The sequence below is a fragment of the Sapajus apella genome, unplaced genomic scaffold (assembly GCF_009761245.1).
Source record: "Sapajus apella isolate SASKATOON/1434 unplaced genomic scaffold, GSC_monkey_1.0 scaffold42, whole genome shotgun sequence".
Taxonomy (NCBI): domain Eukaryota; kingdom Metazoa; phylum Chordata; class Mammalia; order Primates; family Cebidae; genus Sapajus; species Sapajus apella.
In genome coordinates, this window is record NW_022436982.1 from 17,665,144 (window position 1) to 17,691,965 (window position 26,822).

Here is a 26,822-nt window from a genome sequence, read left to right on the forward strand (position 1 = left end):
TTCATAGGAATCTCTCTAAATAGTCTTCAGAGTACATATTTAGAGTAATACTCCTCAGCCCAGAGGAAAACTGAAGTGGTGCTTCTGGAAGCATTTACAATGAGTTCAATAGTCAGTTGTATATCAAAGTCACGAGAATGAACTGACGTCTTTAAACCTCAGGTCTTAAACGATTTGCAGGGACTGCCTATGTTCCAAAGCTTTCCATGTGCACTTTTACTGCCTAAGCCTCCTACTTTTAACCCAGAAGTAAACGTTGAAAAAGAAAATTTATTTTGCTTACTGTTTGAAGGAAAAGGTTAAAAAATGGGATATCTTATCATATAGCCTATAATTATTTACTTTATGGTTCTTTTTACTAGGCATCCAATACAATTCCATTCATCCTAGATCACATTTAAGATTTTCCTCTTATATAGATACCCAAAACACAGAAGGGATCTACTGAAGACAGCTTACCTTATATTTTTGTCATGGTGAATATTTATGAATATCTGATAGCTCTTAACCTGTCAGATGAGTCTTCTTCAGATCTAAATAAGCCTTCCTATTTTACGTAGTTTCCTATAGCAGCACACAATATTTCTGCAGTTGCTTCACTGGGAGGACTCTGTCAACAATCAGCATTTCACTGGCATTAACATGCAATAGAAGACAATGAACCATGACTCAATTAAATCATAAAAAAAAAACTGTCTTCAGATAATATAACCCAGTAGTTTTCAAAGCTTTAGATGTTGTGGGGCTTCTGCTGCCTGACTAACATTAAGGTCAGAGCTTTGAAAACATATGCCTAAGCACCTACCAACACCTACACATAAGATGATTTAGAGGACGGAGCAAAGTTCTGTTTTGATTTATTTCCTTCTCATACTGTATCCAGAGATTTTACAACTTATAGCATGTGATATCAATTAGGTATCACTACTGCAAAGAGTAAGAACACATTTTCCCATCGCGATGTCCATGGAAATATAATTTGCCCAGAAGATACAGTTAGGGAGACCTATCGATTCCGATTTGTTTAAAACAACTAAAAAAGATTATGCAGGAGGGGTGGCTCAGAAAAAATATGTAGGCGCCCACAGTATGAACTAACAGGACATCTGATATCTGGATATGTCAATCAACACATTCCACAGTCAGAAAGAGTCTTGTAATAAAATTGTTAAGGTTAAGAAAAAAGATGGAGCTCTTCTAATATGTAAATTTATACATTTATGTCTCACTTAACCAGGTGGACTGGAGGAATGGAAGGGTTCCTTACAGAACCAGAGGCTTTCTTTTTCTTTTCTTTTCTTGACTGTACTTGAAATATTTAACACTCTAGGTTTGAATCTTCAATATTTTAGGTTTGATCTCATTCAACACTTAGTCATTTCAATTAAAATTGCTCTCCTTTCTCTCATTAAACTAAACCATCAGGAAAAACTATGTGATTTCACCAAAGTAAAGACAAAATGGATTCAAATATTAGATTGTAAAAATGTTAGAAGATTTCCTTGTTGAGGAAAATTATTAAAATTCTCTCGCTTCAATTATAACAAAAGGCAGGGAGAAATGGCCAGGGACATGTTGAACTCATGGGCAAATAGTAAAAGAAAATGCTCTGGCACATTTAATATATAATTCATAAATTCCATATCACTATTTTAAGCTGTGATTAATACAAACTCATTCAAGATTCAATTTTTTTGTAAGAAGGCTATTATATATGCCAACCAAAACAGAATCAAATAAAAACAATCATTTAAAATAGATCTTTAAGATAAATTTAAAACATTTAAGGCATCTTTTTTAAAACTGTAGGGATTAAAATATATATTAAAATCACAGGTCAATTGAAGAATTAACAAAAATGTTGGCAATAGAGTGTGACTCTATGCTAGCCCTATATAATCACTTGTTTATTATATTCAGAAGCCATTAATATAAAATGGAAACTGAAAAGAATTTGAAAATTCAAGTTATGAAGGCAACTGATGAGGATAATTTAAAAGAAGGAATACTTTCTCTGTTTGCTAATATTAAAAGATTAATATATTAATCTTTTTGAAAAAATTACTAAAAGTTTACTTTTATATTAGTTTGGTGTATTAGTTTCCTTTGATGGCTGTGACATATTGCCACAAATTACCACAAACTTGTGGCTTAACCAACAATACAAATGTATTATCTTACAATCCTGGAGGCTCTAAGGAGAATCCATTTCCTTGCCTCTTTCTGCTTCTAGCACCCACCCTGAATGCCTTAGATCTGAACCCTTCCTCCGTCTCTAGAGCACATCACTTCAACCTCGGCTTCCATCATCATATCATCTTTTCCTCTCCATATTCAAATCAACCCCTGCACCTCCCTCTCTTACAAAGATACCTCCTGCTGCATTTAGGGAACACCTGGCTAATTCAGGATAATCTCCCCATCTCAAGATCCTTAACTTAATCAAACCTACAAAATCCCTTTGCTATAGAAGGTAACATTCACAGGTTCTGGTGATCAGTACATGGGTATCTTGTAGGGCCATTGTTCAGCCTACTACACTAGTCCAGAAAATATATTTTTAAATCTTCAACCTAAGAGTTACATAAGTGAATGCTTTATTGATCAGCTTTACTTGGCATATGTCATTATATTCCAATGGGAAGTAATAGCATGGTCAGGCTGGCTCACCATCAGTACCTCTCAACAGAGAGTCTGCTTCTGAGAGTATCTGTGTGGTCTTCTGGGCCAAGCTAGAGACACTGGGCAACACAGTGAGGGTGGTGTTTCCTTTGAAAGATAGACACAAACTTCACAGTTACTATTTACATAAATAGTACTAGTATGTGTATATTTTGTTTAGTCTAATCAATTCATAAGAAATCTAGATTTCAAACTAAAATATACCTTTCAAAATTATTCCTAACTGTTCAGGACAATTTTTAAATTTTTTTCTCTTAAAAAAAGTGTTAATTTTTTCTGGAAGGCAGGACTGGTAGTGCATCAAAATCATACAGACTTTGGAACTGCAGCTCTAAGCTTACTAATTCCTAGGTTCTGTGTGATCTTTGGTAGTCAGATGCTTAACATTTTTGATCCTCAGTTATTTGTGTCTAAAATGGTGATGCAAATACGTATGCTACATGTTTATTGTAAGATCATTAGTTTTGCTATGATAACTGGCATAAAACAGTTGCTAAATATTAATTATCTTCCACCTTTTATATTAGAAAACTTGTCTATAAAAAGTTCACAGTGAGGGCACAGTGGTACACATCTATAGTCCCTGGTACTCAGGAGGCTGAGGTGGGAAGATCACTTCAGCCCAGAAGTTCAACACTGGCCTGGGCAACATTGTGAGATCCCATCTCTTGAAAAAATACTAAGTGCACAGTGAAATAGGATCAACTTACTATTATTCAGTATGGTCTACAGAATGAATTCAGGCACCTGGTAAATAAAGTAACATGAAAATAGTAATAATTTCATTAAACATTCGATAATAGTATATATCACAAATGTGAAATATTAAATGTAGTTACCAAGTTTAAAAAGAGTCAGATATTTGTTAAATTAAAGTGATCATTCTACTATTTAAAAGGTTATTTGCTTATTTCATTAAATTATCACTGAGCTGGTAATTTTGGCAATCCTAAACCTCTTTGTTTTTGTATTATGTCATCTCAAAATATGTGTATTAAAAATGTTGGCAACCCCCCTCAATAAAGAAGTGTGACTTAAGTATCAGAACAATAACTTTAAGAATTAATAGGATGGATGATATAGGTATTTTTCTAGATCACAGAAGGTTGGTAAGAAAATCCACATTCTGAAGTGTAAAGTAAAACTTCCTTTCTCCTACAAAAATATTTGAAGCCATTCTCCTGAGATATGTCTACTCTATACATCATTCTTAAAAAGATAAAGAAGCTGATAGAGCAACTGTCCTTTCCAACACAACAGAGAACTCAAATATGCAGCAATTGGTCACTAAGGTGCTTAGAAGCAGTCTAGAGTTTCTCAGATCTCCATAGGATATGTCATTAAATCTTCTCCTCCTGCTGGGTCTGACTTCTGGGAAAAATCATATGGTATAAATATTACTATATTTGGTAGTGAATACTAATGATTGCTCAAGAGGTTCATCCTTCAGTTTCTATGGCCTTTAGCATCTAGTTGCTTATAAATGTGACATGCTTTGATTTGATTTAATAATCTTTTTGAATTTATGGTTCAGAATTCACTGTACAAAATGTACCTGTAAAGTCAGATATCCATATATATGGAGACACATACACATTTATTTTTGGAGTTATCCCATTAACAGATTATAAAATTAAGGCAAGAAGACCAAGACCTTTCCAAGGCACATTTTAAAAGGTACTTGTTCCTCTAAAATCAGTAGGATCTGAAAACAGATTCAACACAAGTATACACACACACAAACACTTAGACATAGAGGTTACATATAGTAACAATGTTTTTCTATAGTGAGAATTGTAAAAGCTCAATGATATTACATGAACTCAAAAACTATCAATTTCTATATGAACAATATCCTAATTATTGTGTGGAACAGCAGAGAAAGGTGTTCTGAAATGTGCAGGAATTAAATGATCTGTACCCAAACAATAAATAACGTGTTCTATGTTATAATACATTTGTAAGTGAATTTCATACAGGTCATGTTACACAGGTCATATTAAAAATAATTCCAAGGAAAGAGTTAAGAGACATTTGGTTAAAGATATAATTTCACTCCTCATGAAAGCTTTCTAAAGTTTTATATAAAGCTAATTATAGTAGTTCAGTATTATAAGAACAGGATGTGTTACACTGTGTGACTGTAATACTGCTGTGTTCCCTCAGATGGCATAAATCACTTGGCTAATTTGGCTACTAACAAATAGTTAGTATAAAATCTTATTTACCATGGCCAATGAAAAAATTCTCAGCAGTTGGATATATTTGAATCAAATGTCACTGTAAAGATAAGATGAAAAAGCTTCCATTATACATTCTGTTCAATTCTAATATATCCATAATGAAAGACTCCATAATGAAAAATAATAGAAAAAATATTCTGTATCAAAACTCTTTGTCAAAAGCTATAGTTCACATCAGAAGTTAATAGCACTAGGGAGTTAAATGATTAATACAAAAACAAATTCTTACTACAAATATTCTTTTGTTCTTCACTTACCATGATGCAAACTGCAAGGATTTAACCTTTAAGGGTTAAAGAGTTTAATCAATGTCAATGTCTGATCTTCTGAAGGCGATAAAGAACAGTCTGTCTAGCGATACCCAACAGAACATCACTTTGTCAAGCCACAAAGCACCCAAAAGCTTGTCAAGTAAGTTACCAGAAACCTCTTTGTGGTTAGAACTCAGCTCCTTCCTGCTTGACCTATTATTTGATATTTGACCACTTGGTTGCAAGACACTTGCTCTTTCTAGCTGAAATGTCACTGGGGCATCTTGTCAGCTCCCCGACATCTCGGCCTGACATACAATTTTACTTTTGTGTGCTACAAGGCAGAAAATGCAGGGCAATGGCCTTGTTTTAAATTCTGTCAGCATCAAAGATGGGCGTCACTCTTGGGTCCTACCAACAACAAAAACAAAAAAGGAGTCTATTTTGAAGGTCAAAACAGCCATTACCTGGAAGTTTTTCAGCTTACACTAAATATATTACCTGTTATCCTGGTGTGGGAACTGTCCTTATGAAGTGCCTAAACATACCACAGAAATCCTCCAGCACAATTGCTCTACTTTCTTATCAAATGCAGACTTGCTAAAAGAATGAGTTTTCAATGCCTGCAGGGACAAGATTCAGCAGTTAACTTAACTTGTTCAAATGGGCAAGTGGTATCATGTAGCTTTACAAGGAGCAACCTGACCTTCTCACATTGACCAGGAGTGACATTATTGTGCAGGAGGAGAAGCAGTCACATCATTTCTGTTTTGCACAACCTGCTTAAAGTTTGCAACTAAATGCTTGTCTTCAGTTGAGCTGACAAGAGAAAAGAGGGGGCTCAGTGAACCATGGCCGGGCTGCCATGAAATGACAGGAATCATTGGCATACATTTCAAATAGCTCTCTCAATCCTATTAAAGCATTGCAGTCCTGCTTTAAAATAGACAAGTATGAAACAACTTTGATAGATAGAGACTAAAATGGCTTATTGATTTTTTTAAGTCTGAGGGAAATTACCCAAAATGTGTCATTCCTTAACATTTAAAAATATGTTACATAAAAATGAGCAACTGTGATAATAAATAAAACTTGGAGAGAAAAAAGTTGGCTATTTCCTTATTCAGGGAGACAGAGCTACCAGAATACATCAAGATATAGCACAAATTTTTTAAATCTACTGTCACTTCTGCTGAAACAAAAGTCAACTGATAAGAAAATCCCCATTCAAAACCATTTTAATTGTACTGTTAACTCTTCCTTCATTTTTTAATTTCATGAAGTCATAATCCAATCTGAGTTGGTCTTTTGGCATTAGCAGGCATAGTCACTGGAGAGGAGTGAGATGATGTCAGAGCATGGGGCACAGTATTTATAAATGTCTCCTTTAAGAAAGTGTAAGTTGTATCAAGCTCAGCTTTCAACGGTAAGAAATCCCCAACACCAGTTGTGTCAGCAGGAAGAGCAGCTCTTGAAGGAGTGGAGAGATTTGAATGGTCTCGTGATCCTATCTGTGACATACAAAAGAAAAAAATAATAAACATAGAGTTGAAAACTCTCAAACAGAGCCTAAAACCATAAACAGGCAAGTAGACTAATAATCATTATAATGGAAAATGAGATAGCAATTACTATTTCAATAATCTGTATGACAATATATAAATGGTAAATTATTTTCCAAGTGTGATTGAATCCCTTATTTGCTCTTTTATGAACTTTTCTAGACAACAGGAGTTTGCCTAAACACTAAAACTTTGTATAAAACTTTGAATAAAATTATTGTATCAAAGAGTCAATACAATAAGAGATTTTTACCTTGACTTCAGTCCACTGGCAATTTACGGAAACTGATGCTAGCATTTATTTCATTATGCTATATAAAAAGTGCCATATAATACGAAAGATTAGATTGCTTAGAAACTATGAGTATGTATGTTTTTAAAATCTGTTTTACTTATTTGACAAAAGTAGCACAAAGAAAAATAAGCCAATCCCAGTGACCTCTAGAAAATGGCACACTGAGTGAGATACAAAATTCTAGTGAGAACTTTTCACCTTTACCTTTAATAATAATGCCACCACTCTGGTTTTTTTTTTTTCAACTTTATTATTTTAGGTTTTGGGGCATACTTGTAGATTTGTTACACGGTAATTCCTCAGGTAAGTCACTGAGGTATGGTGTACTAATGATCCCCTCAGCCAGGTAGTGAGCACAGTACGCAAGTGGTGGTTCTTTGACCCTCTCCCACTCTCCCTGCTCTAGTAGTCCCTGGTGCTCAGTGTCTACTGTTTCCATCTTTATGTCTGTGACACTACCCTATTTTGACAAAGACCATTATAAGTATTTAGAAATCACGCGTCAAAATAAGGGAATGAAAACAATTTGTTATATATTTGAGAACACTGATGGTATCCAGAAACTGTTGAGAATTAAACTTAAAAATGCCACATAATCATGAAATACTGGACAACAGAATTAACATTTTGATAAAGCTACATATTTAAGTCTTAAGTGACAGTGGTATCTAGTAGTTAATATTTAATGTGAAGAAAGTCTTAGCAGTAAAGCAGGTGTGTATTATTTTAAGACATTTAAAGATGGTAGGAAAATAGTGATCAATTGTTTGATATAATTTTCCAGATTTCCAGAAAATAAATGTTGCTGACATAACCAAGTCTGGCTATAAGTATGTCCACTAAAATTCATACTCTATATTGCAGGGTTGCTTTCTTAAAAAAAAAGAAAAAAAAAATTTTCAGTAGATCCTCTTACAGTTTTGATAACAAAATAATTTAAACTATAAGGTCTGCTTTATTATGTCATGTTATACAAAACTGTTTCTACATGTAAAAACAAGAGGCAAGCTATCACCAGCTTTAGGAAAGTATTAGAAATTCAACTGTTGTATGTGTTACCATTTTTGTGGATTTTTTAAAAACTACAACTGGAAAAAAATCAATATCTGCATCTAACACCTAGTTCAGCAATTTTCTTTGATCTTTGTTCTTTTGATTTCTTGATATTCTACTGCAGGCCTATAGCTGATGGAAATCATCTCTTTTTATACTGGAAGTTAGAAAACACCTAAAATGGTCACTTGAAATAGTGCTATGAGGGACAAGGTTTCCCAATGGAAGGAAAAGAACTTCCAAAATCATGTGTTGACCCTGATTAGTAGTATTAATGAGGTTTTGCTTGCAGACCCTTAATGCTGGGCCTGATCATGTCAGTTCAGAACCTGAACAGAGGCATCTCATTGCATCAGAGGCTAGAGGTGTAGATGCCTGCCTTTTTTCTGCTGCTAGAATCATTTTTTCTGATTTTTCCCCCAGTGATGCGTCTGAATTAACAAAGTCATTACTGGATTGACTTTGCAGCTATAAACATTACAGTGCTGTCTACTCACTTCTCATTCTGCCAGACCTGGGGGTTAGGGGAATGCTGGAAGAGCAAGAAATGGTGGTGCCTGATTTTCTTCTTAATAAACCTAGTTATAGCCATAGGACTCTTTATTATAACAGAATATTGTCAGGAAATGCTTCAAAAGTTTGTTTTGATACATCTTTATACTCCAAGTTCTGGTCTAAGAAAACTATGTATGGAAAATAGAGGGGTGTGCAGAATCAGTCCAAGGAAGGTCAGCTATCCACTGGGGGTATTTTCTTCTTGATGTTTTAGAGAAAGGTAACTATGCCAAATTGACCAACCACTCCTGTTTTGTCAATATTAGTGATATTCGTAATTTACTGAAACCTGTATGCTGTACTTAAATCCCTTTTTGTTCTTGTGAATCCATCAAGCTAACACATTACAAAGTTAGGAAGGCAGTCCTTTAGGGAGAGTCTCTACTAACTGCTCATTTCTTTTTAATATTCTACAGATCTTAGTACCCTACAAAGAGGCCCCTGTTTTGCCTTTTTTCATCCTACTTTTTCTAATATGTCTACTTTCCACTATGTTGTCTGAAAGCACCCTTTCATCTAATATAACATTTTTTGACTAAATAACCTTGAAATAGGGTGTTATTTCCCTAGTATTTCAAACTGGTCTCGCTTTTTGCACACTATCTTCTAACCTTGTGTCCTAAACATGGAAAATAACCTAAAATCTCCAGAGATTTAAAAAAAAAAAAGAAAGAAAGAGAGAGATATTTCCTTAAAGTCTAGTACCCCCCAAAAGATAGCCTCTAGAAAGTAAACAGAGATACTATTGTATGAAGGAAAACAAATGACTGCTTTTGCTGCTGGGATCATCTGCTGTACTGCTAGAAAAATAGCTTTTTTCATGAAATGAGGTAAAGTCTGATTTTAAGTCACTCAGTAGCTTAAAAAGAAGCCGGCAACAATTCTGGTGAAATTTTGATTTGAGAATGTAATGTTAAAATAACAAGTAAATATGGACTAGTTTTCTTTTTTACAAATATCCAGAATAATATCCAGAAATACGTAACAATTTTGTACTATTTTAATGTAACACAGAGAGTAAAAGACAGTTAAATAATTTTTTGTCAGAGAACATTTAAAGTTAGTATTCACCACCTGACGTTATATTTTAAATCTGTAAAGCCCATGGTCATATAAACTACTTTTAAAACTGCTGAGGTATTCTGTCTCTTACGTAAATCTAAATTTAGGCAGTTTTTCAAACGGAAATTAGTTACCTGAAATAAAAGCTAGGTGTCATGTGAATCTTTATGGAAGCACTTTTATTTACTCAATAAGCTGTAAATGATTCTATTTGAACTGCTATAGTCCATCAGCTAAATACATATTCACAATACAAAATGTGTCTACTAAATTTCTACATTTAAAAAATCTTATGAAATACAGTAATTGGACACATCCAATAGCCATTTTTCAAGGCTTTAATACCTTAATTTTCTACAAATGTTTTTCAAACAAAAATAAATAAATAAAGCATTAGTCTAATAATAAAATAAACACCCAATAAATTGTCTATAAGCCGAAGCCTTTTTGCCAACCAAGGCTTCTGAAACTAAGCCATTTGTCTCCTGTGTAACATTTATGCTCAAGTTAAGTCTTCTAGAATTTAGTATTATAAAAAGTAAGGAAAAATGTGATTTAGTAAGCCTCAGTAGTATTGCATGGAGATTATGCTAAGCACATAGTGTGATGAAAACTAGACTGAAGATAAGCAGACTAGTTTCTCCTCACAGATCTTTTACAATCTGACTGGGTCATTTGGGGCAGGTAAATTAGTCCATCCAAATGAAGGGTTGGGCTCTTTCCAGCTCTGAAATTCTACAGGTCTGCCATAATTCCATGTGTGACATCATATACTATTTACCCTAACTTTTTTGAGTGACATTAACCCAGAAATCAGTTTCCCAAATATACTTGAGAGGATATAGACAGACCATTCTTAAGGGAAAAGAATACATATTGCACACTCCACATCATTATAAAATAAAAGCCAAATAGATAACAAGATAAGCCACAATTTAAATGATGTGGCTTCATTTAATTAAACTCTATAGTACACTTTTCATTACTTCAATCTCCATGATGATGTTTTAACCCCTGTAAATTACTGACTGCTTTTAAGTAGCCTGCACAGCTCCACACAAACAGATGAAGAAATCAAAACGCCCATAAGAGGGTCTTACAGGGAGGCTCCCTTGTCATTTCTACTTTGCTTCCTAACGTACTTTTGCCACTAGAGTCTCAATACAGGTATTGATCGACTTACGACCACGATTGGTTCCAACAGACTGGTCGTAACACGATTTGGTCGTAAGTTGAGTAGGCTATATGTACAGTACTGTGAAATGATGTTATAAAAATCTTTAAGTCATATTTTATCATAATTTTCTTTCATTATTGCTATATATCATAATTTCCTTTGTTCATTTTATGCCATTTGTATCATCTCTACACCATTTTGTTTCTTATTTTTATATTCGTCAGGTTTAAGTAAAACACTTCATTACCAGTACAACTGGTTTAATATTTGCAAAACATACAAAATTACAAAATACAGGTGCATACAAAAATACAAAATACAGGTGTAAAAAATACCATAGGAAACATTTTCCCAATTGCAAAACATATCAAAATATATAAACATATACGAAACATTTTATTGGCCACTGGTGCTTGGCTGCGGATCGTTGATGTCGTCATCTGAGGCAGCAGTTGGGGTTACCGGAATTGGTTTTTTCATAAACCTGGTGAGCTGTGTCTGAATTGTATGTTTCTTTTTTTTCTTCATAAATTTCACGATACCGACGAAACACATCGTGTGCTATCCGTTCAATCCTTGCAAATCGTTCAATGTTTGGGTCCATTGCTTCGAAATGTATAAGAAGCTTATTCAGTAAAGATAAACCGTCTGATAATCCCTTAGTGGTGAACTTTTTTTCTGACTCCTCCTCTTCTTTCTCAGCTTCTCTTCTTTCTTCTTCCGCCACTCTTTCTTCTTCCAGTTCAATTAGCTCTTCATTTGCAAGTTCTCCGGATTCTCTGTCTAGCAACTCTTCAACATCTTCCATTTCACACTCCAAAGAAAGGTCTTTAGTGAGTTTTACTATTTTTTCTCGAATCGTTTCAAGTTCATATTCACTGTCAAATCTGTCAAAATCATTAACATAGCTCTTAACACAATTTTTTCAGATGCCATTCATGCACTTTGTCGTCGCAGCCTCCCAGGCAGTAGCGATATTCTTGATAAACACCAAAATGTTGTAGTGTTTCCAAAAATCTACAATGGAGGAGTCGTGGCTAGCAATTGTGGTTGTAAAGTCGAATGGTCGTAAGTTGCATAGGTCGTAAGTCGATCAATACCTGTACTAGGTGTCACAAAGTTTTCTTTCTTCTAAATACTTCAGGTTAGTCCACCAAATTCTACCTGTCAATTTTCCAGTCATCATGCTGGTCTCATAAAGACACTGTAGTTTATACCGACAGTCAGAGTTGGCAATAATCACATAGTTTTCTCTTGTGGAATACTCAATTTTGTATCTGAGATATATATACTCAAAAACATATACATTCACCTTATAAATATATACACACATATATACACATGTGCATGTAAATATACATACACACATACACACACACACACACACACACACACACCTGCTATCATGCCATCCAATATTTATTCCTCATATAGTAGCTACCAATTCTTTTAGCTCCAATTACAAGTCTGTAGGAATATTTTATCTATTCTTCTCCCTATAAGTCATTAAACCTTAGTACAGACTAGTTTGACTATCTTACTGACATCAAGGCATGGAAAGAAATGTCAGTTAACAGAACGATGCAAAGAAGTTGCATTAGGAAACACCCTAAGAGCCCTGTGTACTTAGAGATTTGAAAAGGACAATCATAGAGGTAGAAACAAATCAGAAAAAAAGAGGTAGAGATATTAGCAAAAAACTTGATTCATACCACAACAACTCTGTCCTCAGGCAGACATTCAGCATTCTATTTGGTTCTAATTCAGCCTTGGCTACTTGTTTGATGTGGAAGATTGATTGGATCAATGGTTTTGATTCTTCATGCTTCCCTATAACCATGCCCTTGCTCTTGGCTTTCCTGTCCAGCCTCGCCTACCATTTCCTCACTTGTACTGTGCAAGCCAGGTACATGGAACTTGAGTCCCTAAATAGGACATTCCACATTTCACACTGCCCTGCAGTCTGTCCACTTCTGCTCTTTGTTGGGTGAGTCCTCCACATTTCAAACTCCAGTCAAGGTCTGCCTCTTTCATAAGCCTTTTCTGGATCCTCTTCCCATCCTTCCCCAACCACAGCTAACTGTAACATCCAATCTCATTTTTACATTCCTTCATGAGCATTTATTTTACTATTTTTTCACTAATTTGTATGTTCTTATATTTCCCCTATAAAACTCTCAGTACTTAGTGTGATGGAATCATGACTTTGTACCCCTAGCACTTAACAGAACATCTGGGACTAAATAAAATTCCTAAATGATAAATGAGTGAATGAACAAATGACTCATATTATTACTTCATGGTTTTGGTGTTTTATCACTATTTTGTTATTTCGCACATATACAGATTATGTCCCAATTAGATTTAGCAAAGAATAATGGAAAGAATATGGGCTTTGAAGGTAGAGAGAACTAAGGTTCTAAACTTCATTCTGCCATTTACTAATTACGCGATCCTTGACAGGTTATTTAACCTGTGTGAGCTTGTATCCTTATCTGTAAAGGAGGAAGAATAATCCCTCACAGGACTTTTATGAGGATTAAATAGAATAATATACACAAAGATGCATAGCATAGAGTAGCTCCTCTTCTTCACTTCTCTTTTTACTCTTCTCAAGTGAAATAAATTCCAACTTTACAATTATAGCTAACATGTATTGAGTATTATGTCAGGCACTGTGCTAGATTTAGTTTTACAGGCATTAGCTGAATTCTCACGGTAACTTGATCAGAAAGCACTACAATTACCTTCATTCTATAGTTGAAGAGACTAGGGCTCAGAAGAGCAGAATAAATTGCCACAGGTTGCACAGCTTGGTAATGGTAGAAAGAGATGTGTCTGTTGGTTCCTCTGACTCTCCTATTTATACGCTTGACCACTACCCTAGCATGTCACCCAAAGAAGATATAGCCTCTGGCTTATTTTATATCTAGAGGCATTTCATCAACAAAATAAGGGTTCAAATAACCTCTCTGAAACTAGAAAATAAAAGTACACAGATTGTGCTAGAGGCTAAAATAAATGTTTATATTTTGATAGCATATTTTATTGTGGTCCAACATTTGAATGACTATGGTACTTATTGGAGTAAATACATAGATCTTATGGAACTTACACAAAAATGAAAGTTATAGCCCTTTCATTGAAGGAGCTTATATATTGTTATAGTCAAAGAAAAAAAATAGGCACTGAGTTGTTAAATTATACTAGAACATTTAAGGTTAGGCGTGGTGGCTCATGCATGTAATCCCAGAACTTTGGGAGGCCAAGGCTGGCAGATTACCTGAAATCAGAAGTTCAAGACCAGCTTGACCAACATAGTGAAACCCCGTCTCTGCTTAAAAATACAAAATATTTGCTGGGCGTGCTGGTGGACACTTGCAATCCCAGCTACTCAGGAGGCTAAGGCAGGAGAATCCTTTGAACCCAGCAGGAGGAGATGCAGTGAGCTGAGATCGTGCCATTGCACTCCAGCCTAGGTGTCAAGAGCAAGGCTCCATCTCAAAAATAAATAAATAAATAAATAAATAAATAAATAAAATTAATTACACAAGAACATTTAAACTTTAATTTTAAATTACTTCAAGATATCTTGTGTCTGACAAGACAATAAGTCCCATTTTCTTCTCCAGGATGTTTAGATTTCCTGATGTGGTTAAGGTTAGAAAAAGAGTTGAAAAAATTCTCCCAAGTGGCTTTTGTTCTTTCTCTTCCTAGTGCTCTTCATACCCTGTGCTTGCAGTCTGTTGCTGTCCCGCCAATCCGGACACAACTGATAGATAGTGGCAGAAATGGCCAGAAAATGCAAAGGAAGCATTTTGCTCCTGTCTTAGAAACATACACTCCCAAACAATTCAGAAAGTATTAGAAATGTAAATATGTTTATGCACACAAATATATAAAAAGATACAAAAATCAAATAAATAAAAACAAGCATACTATATAGAAAAACACTCCTGAAAATCTGAAATGACAAACTGGTAAAAATATGTGTAACACATATAATCCCCATACAAGAATGCAAATCACTTAAAATAATGTAATTAGAAAATAGAATGAGGGTAGCATATTTATTAAGACTAAGTTCATTTGTAAGAGAAAACTCTAAATGTCATTGGCTTAAATAACATAAAAGTTTATTTCCCTCTGATAGGGCTATATAAAGTTATCAAGAATCCAGGCTACTTCTATCTTGGGCTCCATAGCCCAGTATGTGGCTTTTACCTCATGGTCAAAAATGGCTGCTCAAGTTCCAGCTAGTATGTCTGCGTTCTAGCCAGAAGAAAGGAGGATGGAGCAAAGAAGAAGGCATTGCTTCCGTTTAAAGACACTTCCTAAAATTTACACTTTTACTTACACCTCATTGACTAGAACTTATGTCATATACCTAATTTAGCTTTGAGAGAGTCTCAGAAATGTAGTTTGTTTGTCTGTTTCCTGAGCAGCCCAGGTAACATTCAGAGGCTCTATTACCAAGAAAGAGAAAAAACAGGTATCAGGAAATCACTGCCAACCTGTGCCTCATATGCAAATTGGATGTCTGATTGGGGGAGAGAGTAGTATAATAATCAAGAAACATATGAAAAGGTGCTAAACTTTAGTCATAAATAAAGAAATACAATACAATACATCCCAATTAAAGATTACTTTTCATATATCAGATGGGAAAAACTTAGTCTGATGATCTCCACTGTTGAGAAGAGGGAATCAGGCAAACTTATGCCATGTAGTTAGGGATGTAAACTGGTGCAACCTTTCTGGATGACAAAATTTTAAATATATCTTCCTTTGACCCAGCAATTCTACTGCTAGGCATTTCTTCTATGGCTACACTCAAAGGAGTTCACCAAGGTGAGCATACAGGTATGTTCACTGAATCATTTTTAGACAGAAAAACAAAACATTTAAAAAATGAAACCAGAGGTCCATCAACAGAGGCCTATTTAAGTGAAGTATGACACAACCATATAATACAATGATTTAAAAAATGATGTAAATATGTGAAGGCTGACATAGAAATATATCCAAATGACAAGAGAAAGTTCAAAATGTATACATGTGTTTATGCATACATATACATAAATATTAATATATATATCAAAATAAGCATAAACACACATACATGCATATCTATCCAGATTTTTTCTGAAAAAAAGAATCACAAGAAATCAAAATGTTTTACATTTATAACTAAAAACCCTTTACTAAAAATGAAACTGTATATATTTTTACATATTGAAATACATCTATATATTTTTAGTATAATTATGGCTCTGAAATGTGTGGTCAAAATGAAAACATAATCAAAAGAAAATAATTTTTGGAAAAAAGAACTAAATTAGAGTTTGGGTAGAAAAATAAGGTTTGAAAGGTTAAATTTTTCTTTCCATATTTTTTTATCCTTAAAATTATTTGAATCATGAGAGAAAGTTATGACCTGGTAGTTCACAAAAGCAGAATTACAGCTAAGTAACAAATGGGAAAAAATGGTAACCCCTATAAGTAATCAGAAATGAAAAATAAAATAAGATATTTATTGCTGATAAAAATTAAATGTTAAAAATTATGCTATGTTAATAAAAGTGAAAACATTGTGAAGCGGGCATTCATAAATTGCTAGTAACTGTATAAATTGATAGAGCCATTAGATCTATAATTGGGCAACTGTCTTAAATGGTTAATGCCATTTGAACCAACAATTACATTTATGATTAGGTTCTTTATATTAATAATAACAGACAAAAATTGGAAATAATCTCATATTCACCCAGAAGCATAGTTAAGTAAGCTACAGTTATGTGGTAGAAAATTATGTAGCTATAAAATTTACAGTCATAAATTTTTGGATAACATGGACAAATGCTTGGGTCTAACCAAAGGTCAGACCTTTGTAAAGAGCTAGAGAGTAGGTATTTCATGCTTTGTAGGCTATATGTTTTCTGTTGCAAGCATTAGTCACTGCTGTTGTAGCACACAAGCAGCCATAAAGGATATGCAAATGAATTAGCATGGCTGAGTTCCAATATAACTTTATTTATGGACAGTCAAGTCTGAATTTCACATAAATTTTATGTATCATGATCTATTATTATTCTTTTGCTTTTTTTCCAGTAACTATTTAAAACATTAAAACCATTCTTAGCTCACAGGCCATACAAAAACAGGTGGCATGTAGGTTTGGCCCACAGGCTATACTTTGCTGACCCTAGGGCTAGACTATGTCATGAAAAAGCAGTACATGTAATTACATATGGTGCTTGTTTTGTGGTATTGGAATTGTTTGGGGTTTTTTTCTCTGTTCTCTGAATTAGGATTAGGATTTGTATTTTTCCAAATTACCTATAATAAGCATGTTTTACTTTTATAACTGAAAACCCTTTATTAAAAATGAAATTGTATATATTTATATATATTGAAATACATCTATATATTTTAGTATAGTTATGGCTCTGAAATGTGTGGTCAAAATAAAAATGTAATTGGTTAAAGGTCGCAGAGGATAAATCTTCAAATAAGTGTTTTGCATGTTTTGAAAAGATTTTGATCTAGCAAAGAACACTCATTTCAATGTTTTCAGTTACCTAAGTTATATTTATAATTTTACATTGAGTAAACACCTACACAAATAATGACACTGAGTAACTTGTTCCTCTACTCTGCACAAATGCAACTCCTTATGCAGAGTGGCTACTTACAACTTGTGTGCCTTCATTTTACTCCAAATAGCACTTCCAGCTGCCAAATTACGACTTCTGTGGTCAAAATGTACATATGTCACACTCTCTCTGGGAACTATTAGGCAAAAGTTTTCTGACCACTATTTCATTACTGAAGAATTTCCTCTTAAAGTTATAAACCTTTTTTATTCAATGTCAAAATTTTAGTAATAATCTGGAAGCTATAAACTTAGACCTCATAGCAATATGTTTTTCAAGGAGTGGAATTACTGAGCAGGCACTCAAGTAAAGAAGAGCAGAGGAAGGAAAGAATCATTTAGAATTTCAAGTAGTTTGAAAGAAATGACTTTCCTAAACCTTTCTAACAATATAAGTATCTGTCAATCACACATCTCAGCAACTTTAGCATTAAATTCTCATTTTACAATTTGAAACCCATTTTTTTTTGCCTGCCCCTCCTTTCCACTGCAGTTTTAGGCCATGTTCCTTCATTGCTCCATTATATCACACCTAAAATCCTTAGCAATTCTTCATGGAATGCTGCAAACTGTCTTTATTTCCCCACTGACCATGGTATAAGTTCTATATTCCCCAGGGCGGTGGATCCTTTGAACAATTCCATAGCTGGGTTTTTCTGGAGGGACTGGCTATCTTCAGTTAAAAGAATGTAGTCTATTTCTTAGGGAGAGAAAGGCACTTCAGATGTAAGACAAATCATGTGATCTGGGGGTTTGTATCTGCGGAATGCCTTCAAATCACAAGCACTGGGGCACATGTTCTAAAACAAATCACTTTGCTGGGAATGACATTTTCTTTACATGATAGTCAGGAATGTTATTTCCGATATAACCACACCATTTCCAGCCATCTCAAACCAAATCCATCCCTAGGGAGAAAATCTTATGTAACAGTAAAATACAGCAAACACAGAATTCCAAAATAATATACCCCTAGGCTATATTTCAGGAATCAACTCCCTACATTATCAATTCCATATGATAAATTTTCCCTATGCTTGCATAATACATATATATCTAAATCCATATCCCCTCTTAGTATCCTAAATTAGCTCTATTCATTTATTTTGTCAGTAAAAATTTATGGAATGCCTATGATGTGCCAAATACTGTTCCAGGTACTGGAATACAACAGTGAATTAAACAAATAAAAATTCCCTGTTTGGGGGATTATTTATTAGACCTTAACTAATCTTCCTCCTGATCCAGTTCTCCTTAAATTATAATCTGTTGAGATACTATGAAACCACATAATTGCTACTTTTATAGGATAAGCTTTGATGCACAATAGCACTGGGAGTTTCCCATCCTCATTATTCTGTGGATACAAAGTCCTAAGCGAGTCAAGTTACCCTGGACCTTCCCTGTCCTGCTCATACAAGCTTCAAACACCCCTGTAAATTCCCCATCAAGAGCTGCTTGGTGTCTGCAATCCCTCTATCAAGGCCTACCTTCAATGTATTAGAGGGCTCGCTAGGCCATAGGTGTGACTAAGCTAATAAAAATTTTGTTGCTAGGCTAATAAAAATTTGGGGTGCCCATCCTTCTCTTTCTGTCATCTGAAAACTGTGACAACTCTGAAACCCAGCGTCTTGCAGTGTCTGTCACAAAACATTTCTTTAGCTTCTACCTGTAGGCCCTTTTCCTAGGAGAACAGATACCAGTCCCTAGGCCCGCATGAAAGAAAGGTATTAGTTCATTCTCTCCACTTCACATCTCCTCTTCTGGGTGCCTGCCCATAAAATCTCCACTAGTCCTTCCCCAGCTGCCAAAGCCCTCATTTAAATTAACTCTTTAGAATCTGCACACAGGTTTTTCAAAAAGGCCTAGACTTGTTTGAAATGTAGTCTGTGCTTGGAGTAGGTTGTCCACTAGATAATAATTTTGACATAGGTTTCAAAGCTCTTTGCTAAGTATTTTTCATCAGTTATTTGTCTCTTCACTTTCTCTGACCTAAATGTACTTTTAATTTTTGTAAACAAGCCATCTCTTCAGACTTTGATATTTACTACTTCATCTCTTCTTTATTGTATATTTGCTTGTTATTCAAAAATATTCAAATTTGTAATTACAGACGAGAAAAATAGGAAAGATGAAACTTTTAAGAAATATTAATAAGCACAGATAACGAATCAGCAAGTAGTGTGTGGGACATAGGCAAAATCCACACGGTAAGACATCTTACTTTTATAGATAGAAATGGATGGAAAGGCCACATCATAAGGTAGAGATATGCCACCTCCAGTTAATGTCATTCTTAAATTGGCCCTATAACTGCAGATAAAACACAAACTATTCAGTAGCCTCAGTAGCAAATTATAGCCACTGGCCAGGCATGTTTGTCCCTGCATCTCTCCTAGATAGCAAGTGTGTGTAAGTGGCTTCAGGCACCTTCAGTCTTCCAAGGCCCCTGTTCCAAACCTCAACCCCGATCCTCATAACCTCACAGAAAGTGAAGAGGCTGATGCAGCAGAGAGAGACAGGGCACATGAACACTGCATAACCAAGAATTCAGGTTATGGTCCTTCCCTCTGCTTGCTCCCTGCTGCATCTCTTCTTGCTTTTTACTGTGTGCTTAATTAATTCAACAAACCATGTGATTTCAATATATTAATTTGTGACACCTTCTGTTATGACCTCTTGGATAACTTGACTGGTAGTCTTCTTGGACACTACAATCGCATTAAGGTAATATCTCATAAAACAGCTTTGCTCTCTAGTACTAATCAAAATGCTGATCCTGAAGCACGCTCTGCTTTCTCCTATCTTGGAGCCACTTTTGCATGCTGCCCTTTCTATTTAGAAGGAGGGTCCTTCATCAGGTTAACTCCTCTGTTTGTCAAGGCTTACCTCAGGTATCACCTTTCCCCCAAACTTTCCCTGCCATCTGTCACCTTGCACAATATAATATAATACCCCACCTCTGTGTTATTATAACATCCCCTAAACACCTTTATAACAGCACAGTATCACGGTCTTATGTTTGCTTAGACCTGCATTATTCAATATGGTAGCCACATGTCACTATTTAACTTACCTTAATTAAAATTTAATATAAAATTAAATTAAAGATTAAAGTTCAGTTCCTCAGTCACACTATCTATATTCCAAGTGCCCCAAAGCCATATTTCTATCATCACAGTAAGTTCTAATGAATAGTGCTGGGTTAGAGTGTTCATTCCTTGAAGCCACAGGTTATTTTGTTTGCTTGTTTCTATATTACAGTGGCCTGCACAGTGACAGGTACAGGGCAGGTACTCTATATACCTTCCTCTTGTGGAATGAATGAAGAAATGGATGAATGAGTTAATGGACTTATTCTAGTCCATATTCTAAAGAAAGTGTATAGGGCATCTTTTAATATTAAACTCCTCTTTCTGCAAATATGTTCATTTCACAGAGTTTAACTTCATTTTCTTTAATTCCAACTTTCTTCAATTCCTCCTTTCAAAATGTCTGAAGTTTCAGAAGGGAACTTGCTGTTCTTTTCCATGTTAATCTTTATTGACCTTCTGGTGGCTGTAATTATTGCATTTTACCTTAGACCACTAGAAAGAAAGAAGCCTATGACAAAAGATAAGAGGAAAGTTATCTTGGCCAGTGTCCACTCTCAAGACATTCAAACAGGAATCCTAGCTCCCTAAAGCCTGATTTTCTATATCAGAGGAAAATGCATTGCTTATTCTACTGCTTTGCCAATTTTCATACTCTCTTGGGAAAAAGATTCTATTATAAGCTAAATTTTGAGTAAATCTAATTGTTTGATGTAAACCTTCAAAGTTTCCTTTGAGTTGAATGTCTATCTGCTTGGGCAAAAAAGGGGAAAAGAGGGAATTTACATTCACTTTGCTAAACATTAGCATCTTTTGTTCAATCATTTGAATGCAGGACAGTTGGGGCAAACAGCTTAGAGAACAAGAGTTGACACATACAGTGTAAAATCTTTTAAGGTGCTTGGATTCAATGAGGGAGAAAGTGAGACGGAACCATATTTCAGCTTCCTAACTGTGTTCCAGTCTGCGGGAACTTTGTGACAGGTCTCTGTCTCTCAGCCACACTTGACTGGCTTCTGCTGACATTCAGCTGTCAGATAGCAACCCTTTACCAGGCCCCTAACATGCTCCACAGCTTCACCCAATTAACTCGCTTTCACTTGACACGGCAGCAAAAAGCTTCATAATAGGTGGTCAAGGTGCATGGTGTCTGCCTGCCCTCGGACTGCTCACACACAGCAAGATGTTTAACAACTTTTCTTCTTGCCTATATGCTCAGAACTAGTATGACTACAATTTAATCATTCCATATATTGAATTGGACAGGAATCTAGGAAATATTATAGTGATGCATTAAGCTACTCAAGAAAAAAAAAACAGACCTCTAGGTGACTAAAGTTAAATTTCAAGTCAGTTCTTTAGGCCCTACTGAGAGAAAGATTTGATTTTTAGATTACCAAAATTTAATATTAACAATCAATTTATAGTCAAATTTTCCACTATATTATTAATAATAGTATTGTATAAAGACTAGCCAGCATTAGAAAAGAGCATTTGACAAGTAAAAGCAGAAAGGTCTAGGCACATTGAAAAGTATGGAATTCCGTCTCCACTCATAAACATGCACTTTTGGACAAACTCAACAATAATTATTCTGTAAATTTTTGTCATGCTACTGAGGCTTTCAGATAAAACACATTGTACTTGACTATATCTTTGGCTAGGAAATAAAATTTTCATACTTTTTTGAAAAACAATCTAAGTATTTTGCACATTTTCTCTCACCTCCCAATATGTTCAGATCTAAGCATATAATCAGTTTTCATTTATTTGCACTCTGAAAATTTGAGTTATTTAAAGAATCAATGTCATATAAAGAAAAGGAAAAGTAATATAAACTACACTGCCTTCAGAAACCTAGCTGTGTGATAAAGAGGCCACAAAATGTTAAACATAGGCCTCTTTGTTACTGACTTCCAAATGCAGAACCTTATAGTTATTAAGAAAGAATTATGATTTCAATTTCAAGTATCCTATCAGTAATCAAAGCTGAAAAACTAATTACAGGATGCAAAATCCTAGCCTCCATCATCATGAACTAATTCCAGCAGATATCTACCACTATTTCACATTAGGCAAAGCACAGTTTGACCATAACTTGCTATTCTATGAATCTGAGAAGATGTTCCAAGCTTTTAAAGTCAGGTCTCCAAGTAGGAGTGCTTTCATGACATGCCTTCAAATTGCAGAAAATCTTTCTTTACATAAATGCAAATTTGTTATATTGAACACTGCTCACTTTTTACCAGAAGTTCAAGGAAGAAAGAGATCTTGAATGAATTACTAAGTAATTAGGAAATTGCCCTGCATCAATTTTAAGTTCAGCCACATTTTTCATCTAAATCTATCTAGAATATAATCCTTCTCTATCTCCACTGTTACTGTCCTCACACAGATAATTCTCACTTCTCACTTGCACTACTTTAATATCCCTTATTATTATTTGTTATAAGTATTTATATGTATGTCTGTTTCCTCAATAAAGCTATCAGATCTCTGAGAGAAAGCACCTTATCACATCTTATTAAAAATGTAATATAATATAGTGCTTAGGAGCAAGGATTTGAGAGGATTCTGGAAAGATGGCACAGTGGTAAGCACCAGGAACTACCTAGACAGCAATTGCACTGGCAGAATCTATCTGATGAAACTATTTTGGAATTCTAGAGTCTACTAAAGGCTTGAAACTTCCAAGGGAAGGCTTGGACAGTAAATTGTGATTAATTTCAGCTCTTAGCACAGCAGCAGCTATTCATCTCCCACTCCCAGCCCCATGACAGACACAGGTGCAAATGTTCTTGGAACAGCTTGCACATAACTTGGAGGAGCCAGGGTAGGCAAAAATAACCTTGTTCTCCAAATATCAGGATCTATGCTCTGATTGTTGCTTCTGGTCACAGAGGTACCAAAGGGCAGGTGACCATTATTGTTGCATCTCCCCACATTGCTGCAGGCCCCTCAGCCTCAGCTGAAGTGACATCCAGGGAATTTAAAGGGCCAGCATCCTTTCTTCCTTCCTCTTCATCTTTTTCTTTTTCCCCCTTTGGGGCCAGACATTAAGGACTAAGATTTAAAAGCAACTACATATATGAGGAAAATTAGAAAGTGACCACATGAGCCCAGGGAAAGCTGCAGATCCAGAAAAGACCTGAGAAGACCATAAGTTTACATCTCAGGCTGATCCTTGACACACAGATAGCTAAGCAATTTTTTTTTAATCAGAAAACCCTAAGAAAGGGAGAAAATCTCATTTCCAGAGTTGCTATATTATTAGATTCAAATGTCCAGTTTTCCACAACAGCAACAAAAAATAACAAAGCATACAAAGAAACAGGAAAGTATAGCTCATTCAAAAGAAAATAATAAATCAACAGAAACTATCCCTAAAGAAGATTTGATGGCAGGTCTCTGAGACAAAGACATCACAATAATTGTCTTACAGATGCTCAAAGAACTAAAGAAAGATGTGAAGAAAGACAAGAAAACAATATCTGAACAAAATGGAAATATCAATAAAGAGATAGAAAGCCTAGAAAGAAACAAACAACAACAACAAAAAAGAAATTCTGGAGCTGAAAATTAAAATAACAGAAATAAAAATTTCACTACTGTGATTCAAAGGCAAATTTGAGTAGGCAAAACAAAACAAAACAAACAAAAACAAAAAAAATCAACAAGAAAAGACCACAAATTACTGAGGCTGAGAAATATAAAGAAAAAGGATTGAAGAAAAGCGAATAGAGTCTAAGGGACCTGTGGGATAACAACAAGCAGAGCAACATATGCATTGTGGAGCTCTAGAATGAAAAGAGAGAAAGAAAGGAGCAGACAGACTATCTAAAGGAACAATGACTGAAAACATCCCAAATTTGATGAAATACATAAACATCCAGAAAGCTCAATGAACTTCAAGTAGGATGAACTCAAAGTGACCTGCACCAAGACAGATAAATGAACCGTCAGAAAACAAAGACAAAAAGAAAATCTCAAAAGCAGAAAGAGAAAGGCAACTAGTCACATACAAAGGATCCTTAATAAGATCATAAACAGATTTCTCCTCAGCAACTGGAAGTCAGAAGGCAGTAAGCCAATATACTGAAAGTCCTAAAAGAGAAAAAACTGTCAACCAAAACCCCTATATCTGACAAAACTGTCCATTGAAATTGAGAGAAAAATTAAGATATTCTCAGATAAACAAAAGTTCAATGAGCTCATTACCACTAGACCTTCCCTGACTGAAATGCTCAAGGAAGTCCTGCATGGTGAAATGAAAAGACACTAGCATAAAGCTGTATAAAGACATAAAAATCTAGAGACAACAGATGCTGGAGAGGATGTGGAGAAAAAGGAACACTTTTACACTGTTGGTGGGAGTGTAAATTAGTTCAACCATTGTGGAAGACAGTGTGGTGATTCCTCAAGGACCTAGAAATAGAAATTCCATATGACCCAGCAATCCCGTTACTGAGTAAATATCCAAAGGATTATAAATCGTACTACTATAAGGACACGTGCACACGAATGTTCATTGCAGCACTGTTTACAATAGAAAAGACCTGGAACCAACCCAAATGCACATCGATGACAGACTGGACAGGGAAGATGTGGCACATATACACCATGGAATATTATGCAGCCATCAAAAACGATGAGTTTGTGTCCTTTGTAGGGACATGGATGAACCTGGAAACCATCATTCTCAGCAAACTGACAGAAGAGCAGAAGATCAAACACCGCATGTTCTCACTCATAGGCGGGTGTTGAACAATGAGAACACATGGACACAGGGAGGGGAGCACTACATACTGGGATCAGTTGGGGGAAAATAGGGGAGGGACGGTCGGGGGTGGGGAGTTGGGGAGAGATAGCAGGGGGAGAGATGCCAGATGTAGGTGATGGAGAGGAAGGCAGCAAATCACACTCCCATGTGTGTACCTATGCAACAATCTTGCATGTTCTTCACATGTACCCCAAAACCTAAAATGCAATAAAATAAATAAATGGAAAAAAAATCTCAATAAAGATAAATCCATGAGCAATTATAAAACATATCATTATTATAACAGCTTGTAACTGCAATTTGGTTTTCTACATGATTTAAGAGATTAATATATTAATAAAAACAATTATTAGTCTAAAAGTTAGTCTTATTGTAACTTTGATATGTAACTACACATTTTGTTTTCAACATAATTTAAGAGACTAATGCATTTAAAAGAATTATTAATTCATATTATTGGGTATACAATGTATAAAGATGTAATTTTGTGACATCAGCAACTGAAAGGAGTGCAGATGGAGCTATAAAAGGGGCAGAGTTGTACATTATGAAGTTAAGCTGGTATAAATTCAAATTAGAATAACTTAAGGATGTTAAATGTAATAATAACCATAAAGAAAATATCTCCAGGATATATACAAAAGAAAATGAGAAATAAATTTAAACATTCAACTACAGAAAAATAAACACAAAAGAAATTAGTAATGCAGGAAATGAGGCACAAAAAGGCCATAGGCATATAAAAAACAAACAAAAATGACAGGTAAGTCCTTTCTTATCAGTAATTATTTTAAATGTAATTTAAATGCAAATAGTTTAAACTTTCCAACAAAGACAGAGATTGGTAGACTAGATTAAAAATGTAATTCAACCATATGTTATCTACAAGAGACTCACTTTAGATCCAAAGACATATATAGATTGAAAGTGAAAGGACGGGAAAGATATTCCATGTAAATAGTAACCAAAAGAGAGCAGGACAATAATAGTTGGAGACTTTAATACCTCGATTGTCAATAATAGATAGAACAATAAGACAGAAGAGAAGAAAGAAAATAGAGAATACAACAGATGAACTACATCTAACAAAAATATGTAAAACACTCTAGGCAACAACAACAGCATATATATTCTTCTCAAGTGCACACAGGACATTTTCCAAGAAAGACCATATGTTAGGCCACAAGTTGTCTCAATAAATTTTAAAAGATATATATTATACAAAGTATCTTTTCTGATCACAACAGAAAGTACTTAAACATCAATAACAGAAGTAAAACTGGAAAGTTCACAAAATTGTGGAATTTAAACAACACACTCTTAAACAACCAATGGCCCAAAGAAGAAATCATGAGGAAAATTAGAAAATATTTAGGCTGCTGGACAAGGAAAATGTGGCATATATACACCATGGA

At 34.9% G+C, this 26,822-nt stretch overlaps 1 protein-coding gene across 6 annotated transcripts in view; it reads right to left on the minus strand.

The window, feature by feature from the left end:
* CCDC171 (coiled-coil domain containing 171) overlaps positions 1-26,822 on the minus strand; it is a 394,070-nt gene that overhangs the window by 19,620 nt on the left and 347,628 nt on the right. For 5 of the 6 annotated variants that reach the window (XM_032300136.1, XM_032300142.1, XM_032300140.1 and 2 more), the window contains 2 exons: positions 4,911-6,687; positions 841-2,769 (listed from right to left, as the gene is read on the minus strand). In XM_032300136.1, the coding sequence (XP_032156027.1) occupies positions 6,460-6,687 (228 nt within the window). In that variant the 3' untranslated portion in view covers positions 841-2,769; positions 4,911-6,459. Of the gene's footprint in view, positions 1-459; positions 2,770-4,910; positions 6,688-26,822 lie in introns of those variants that run through there. The other variant, XM_032300135.1, reaches the window with a different exon arrangement.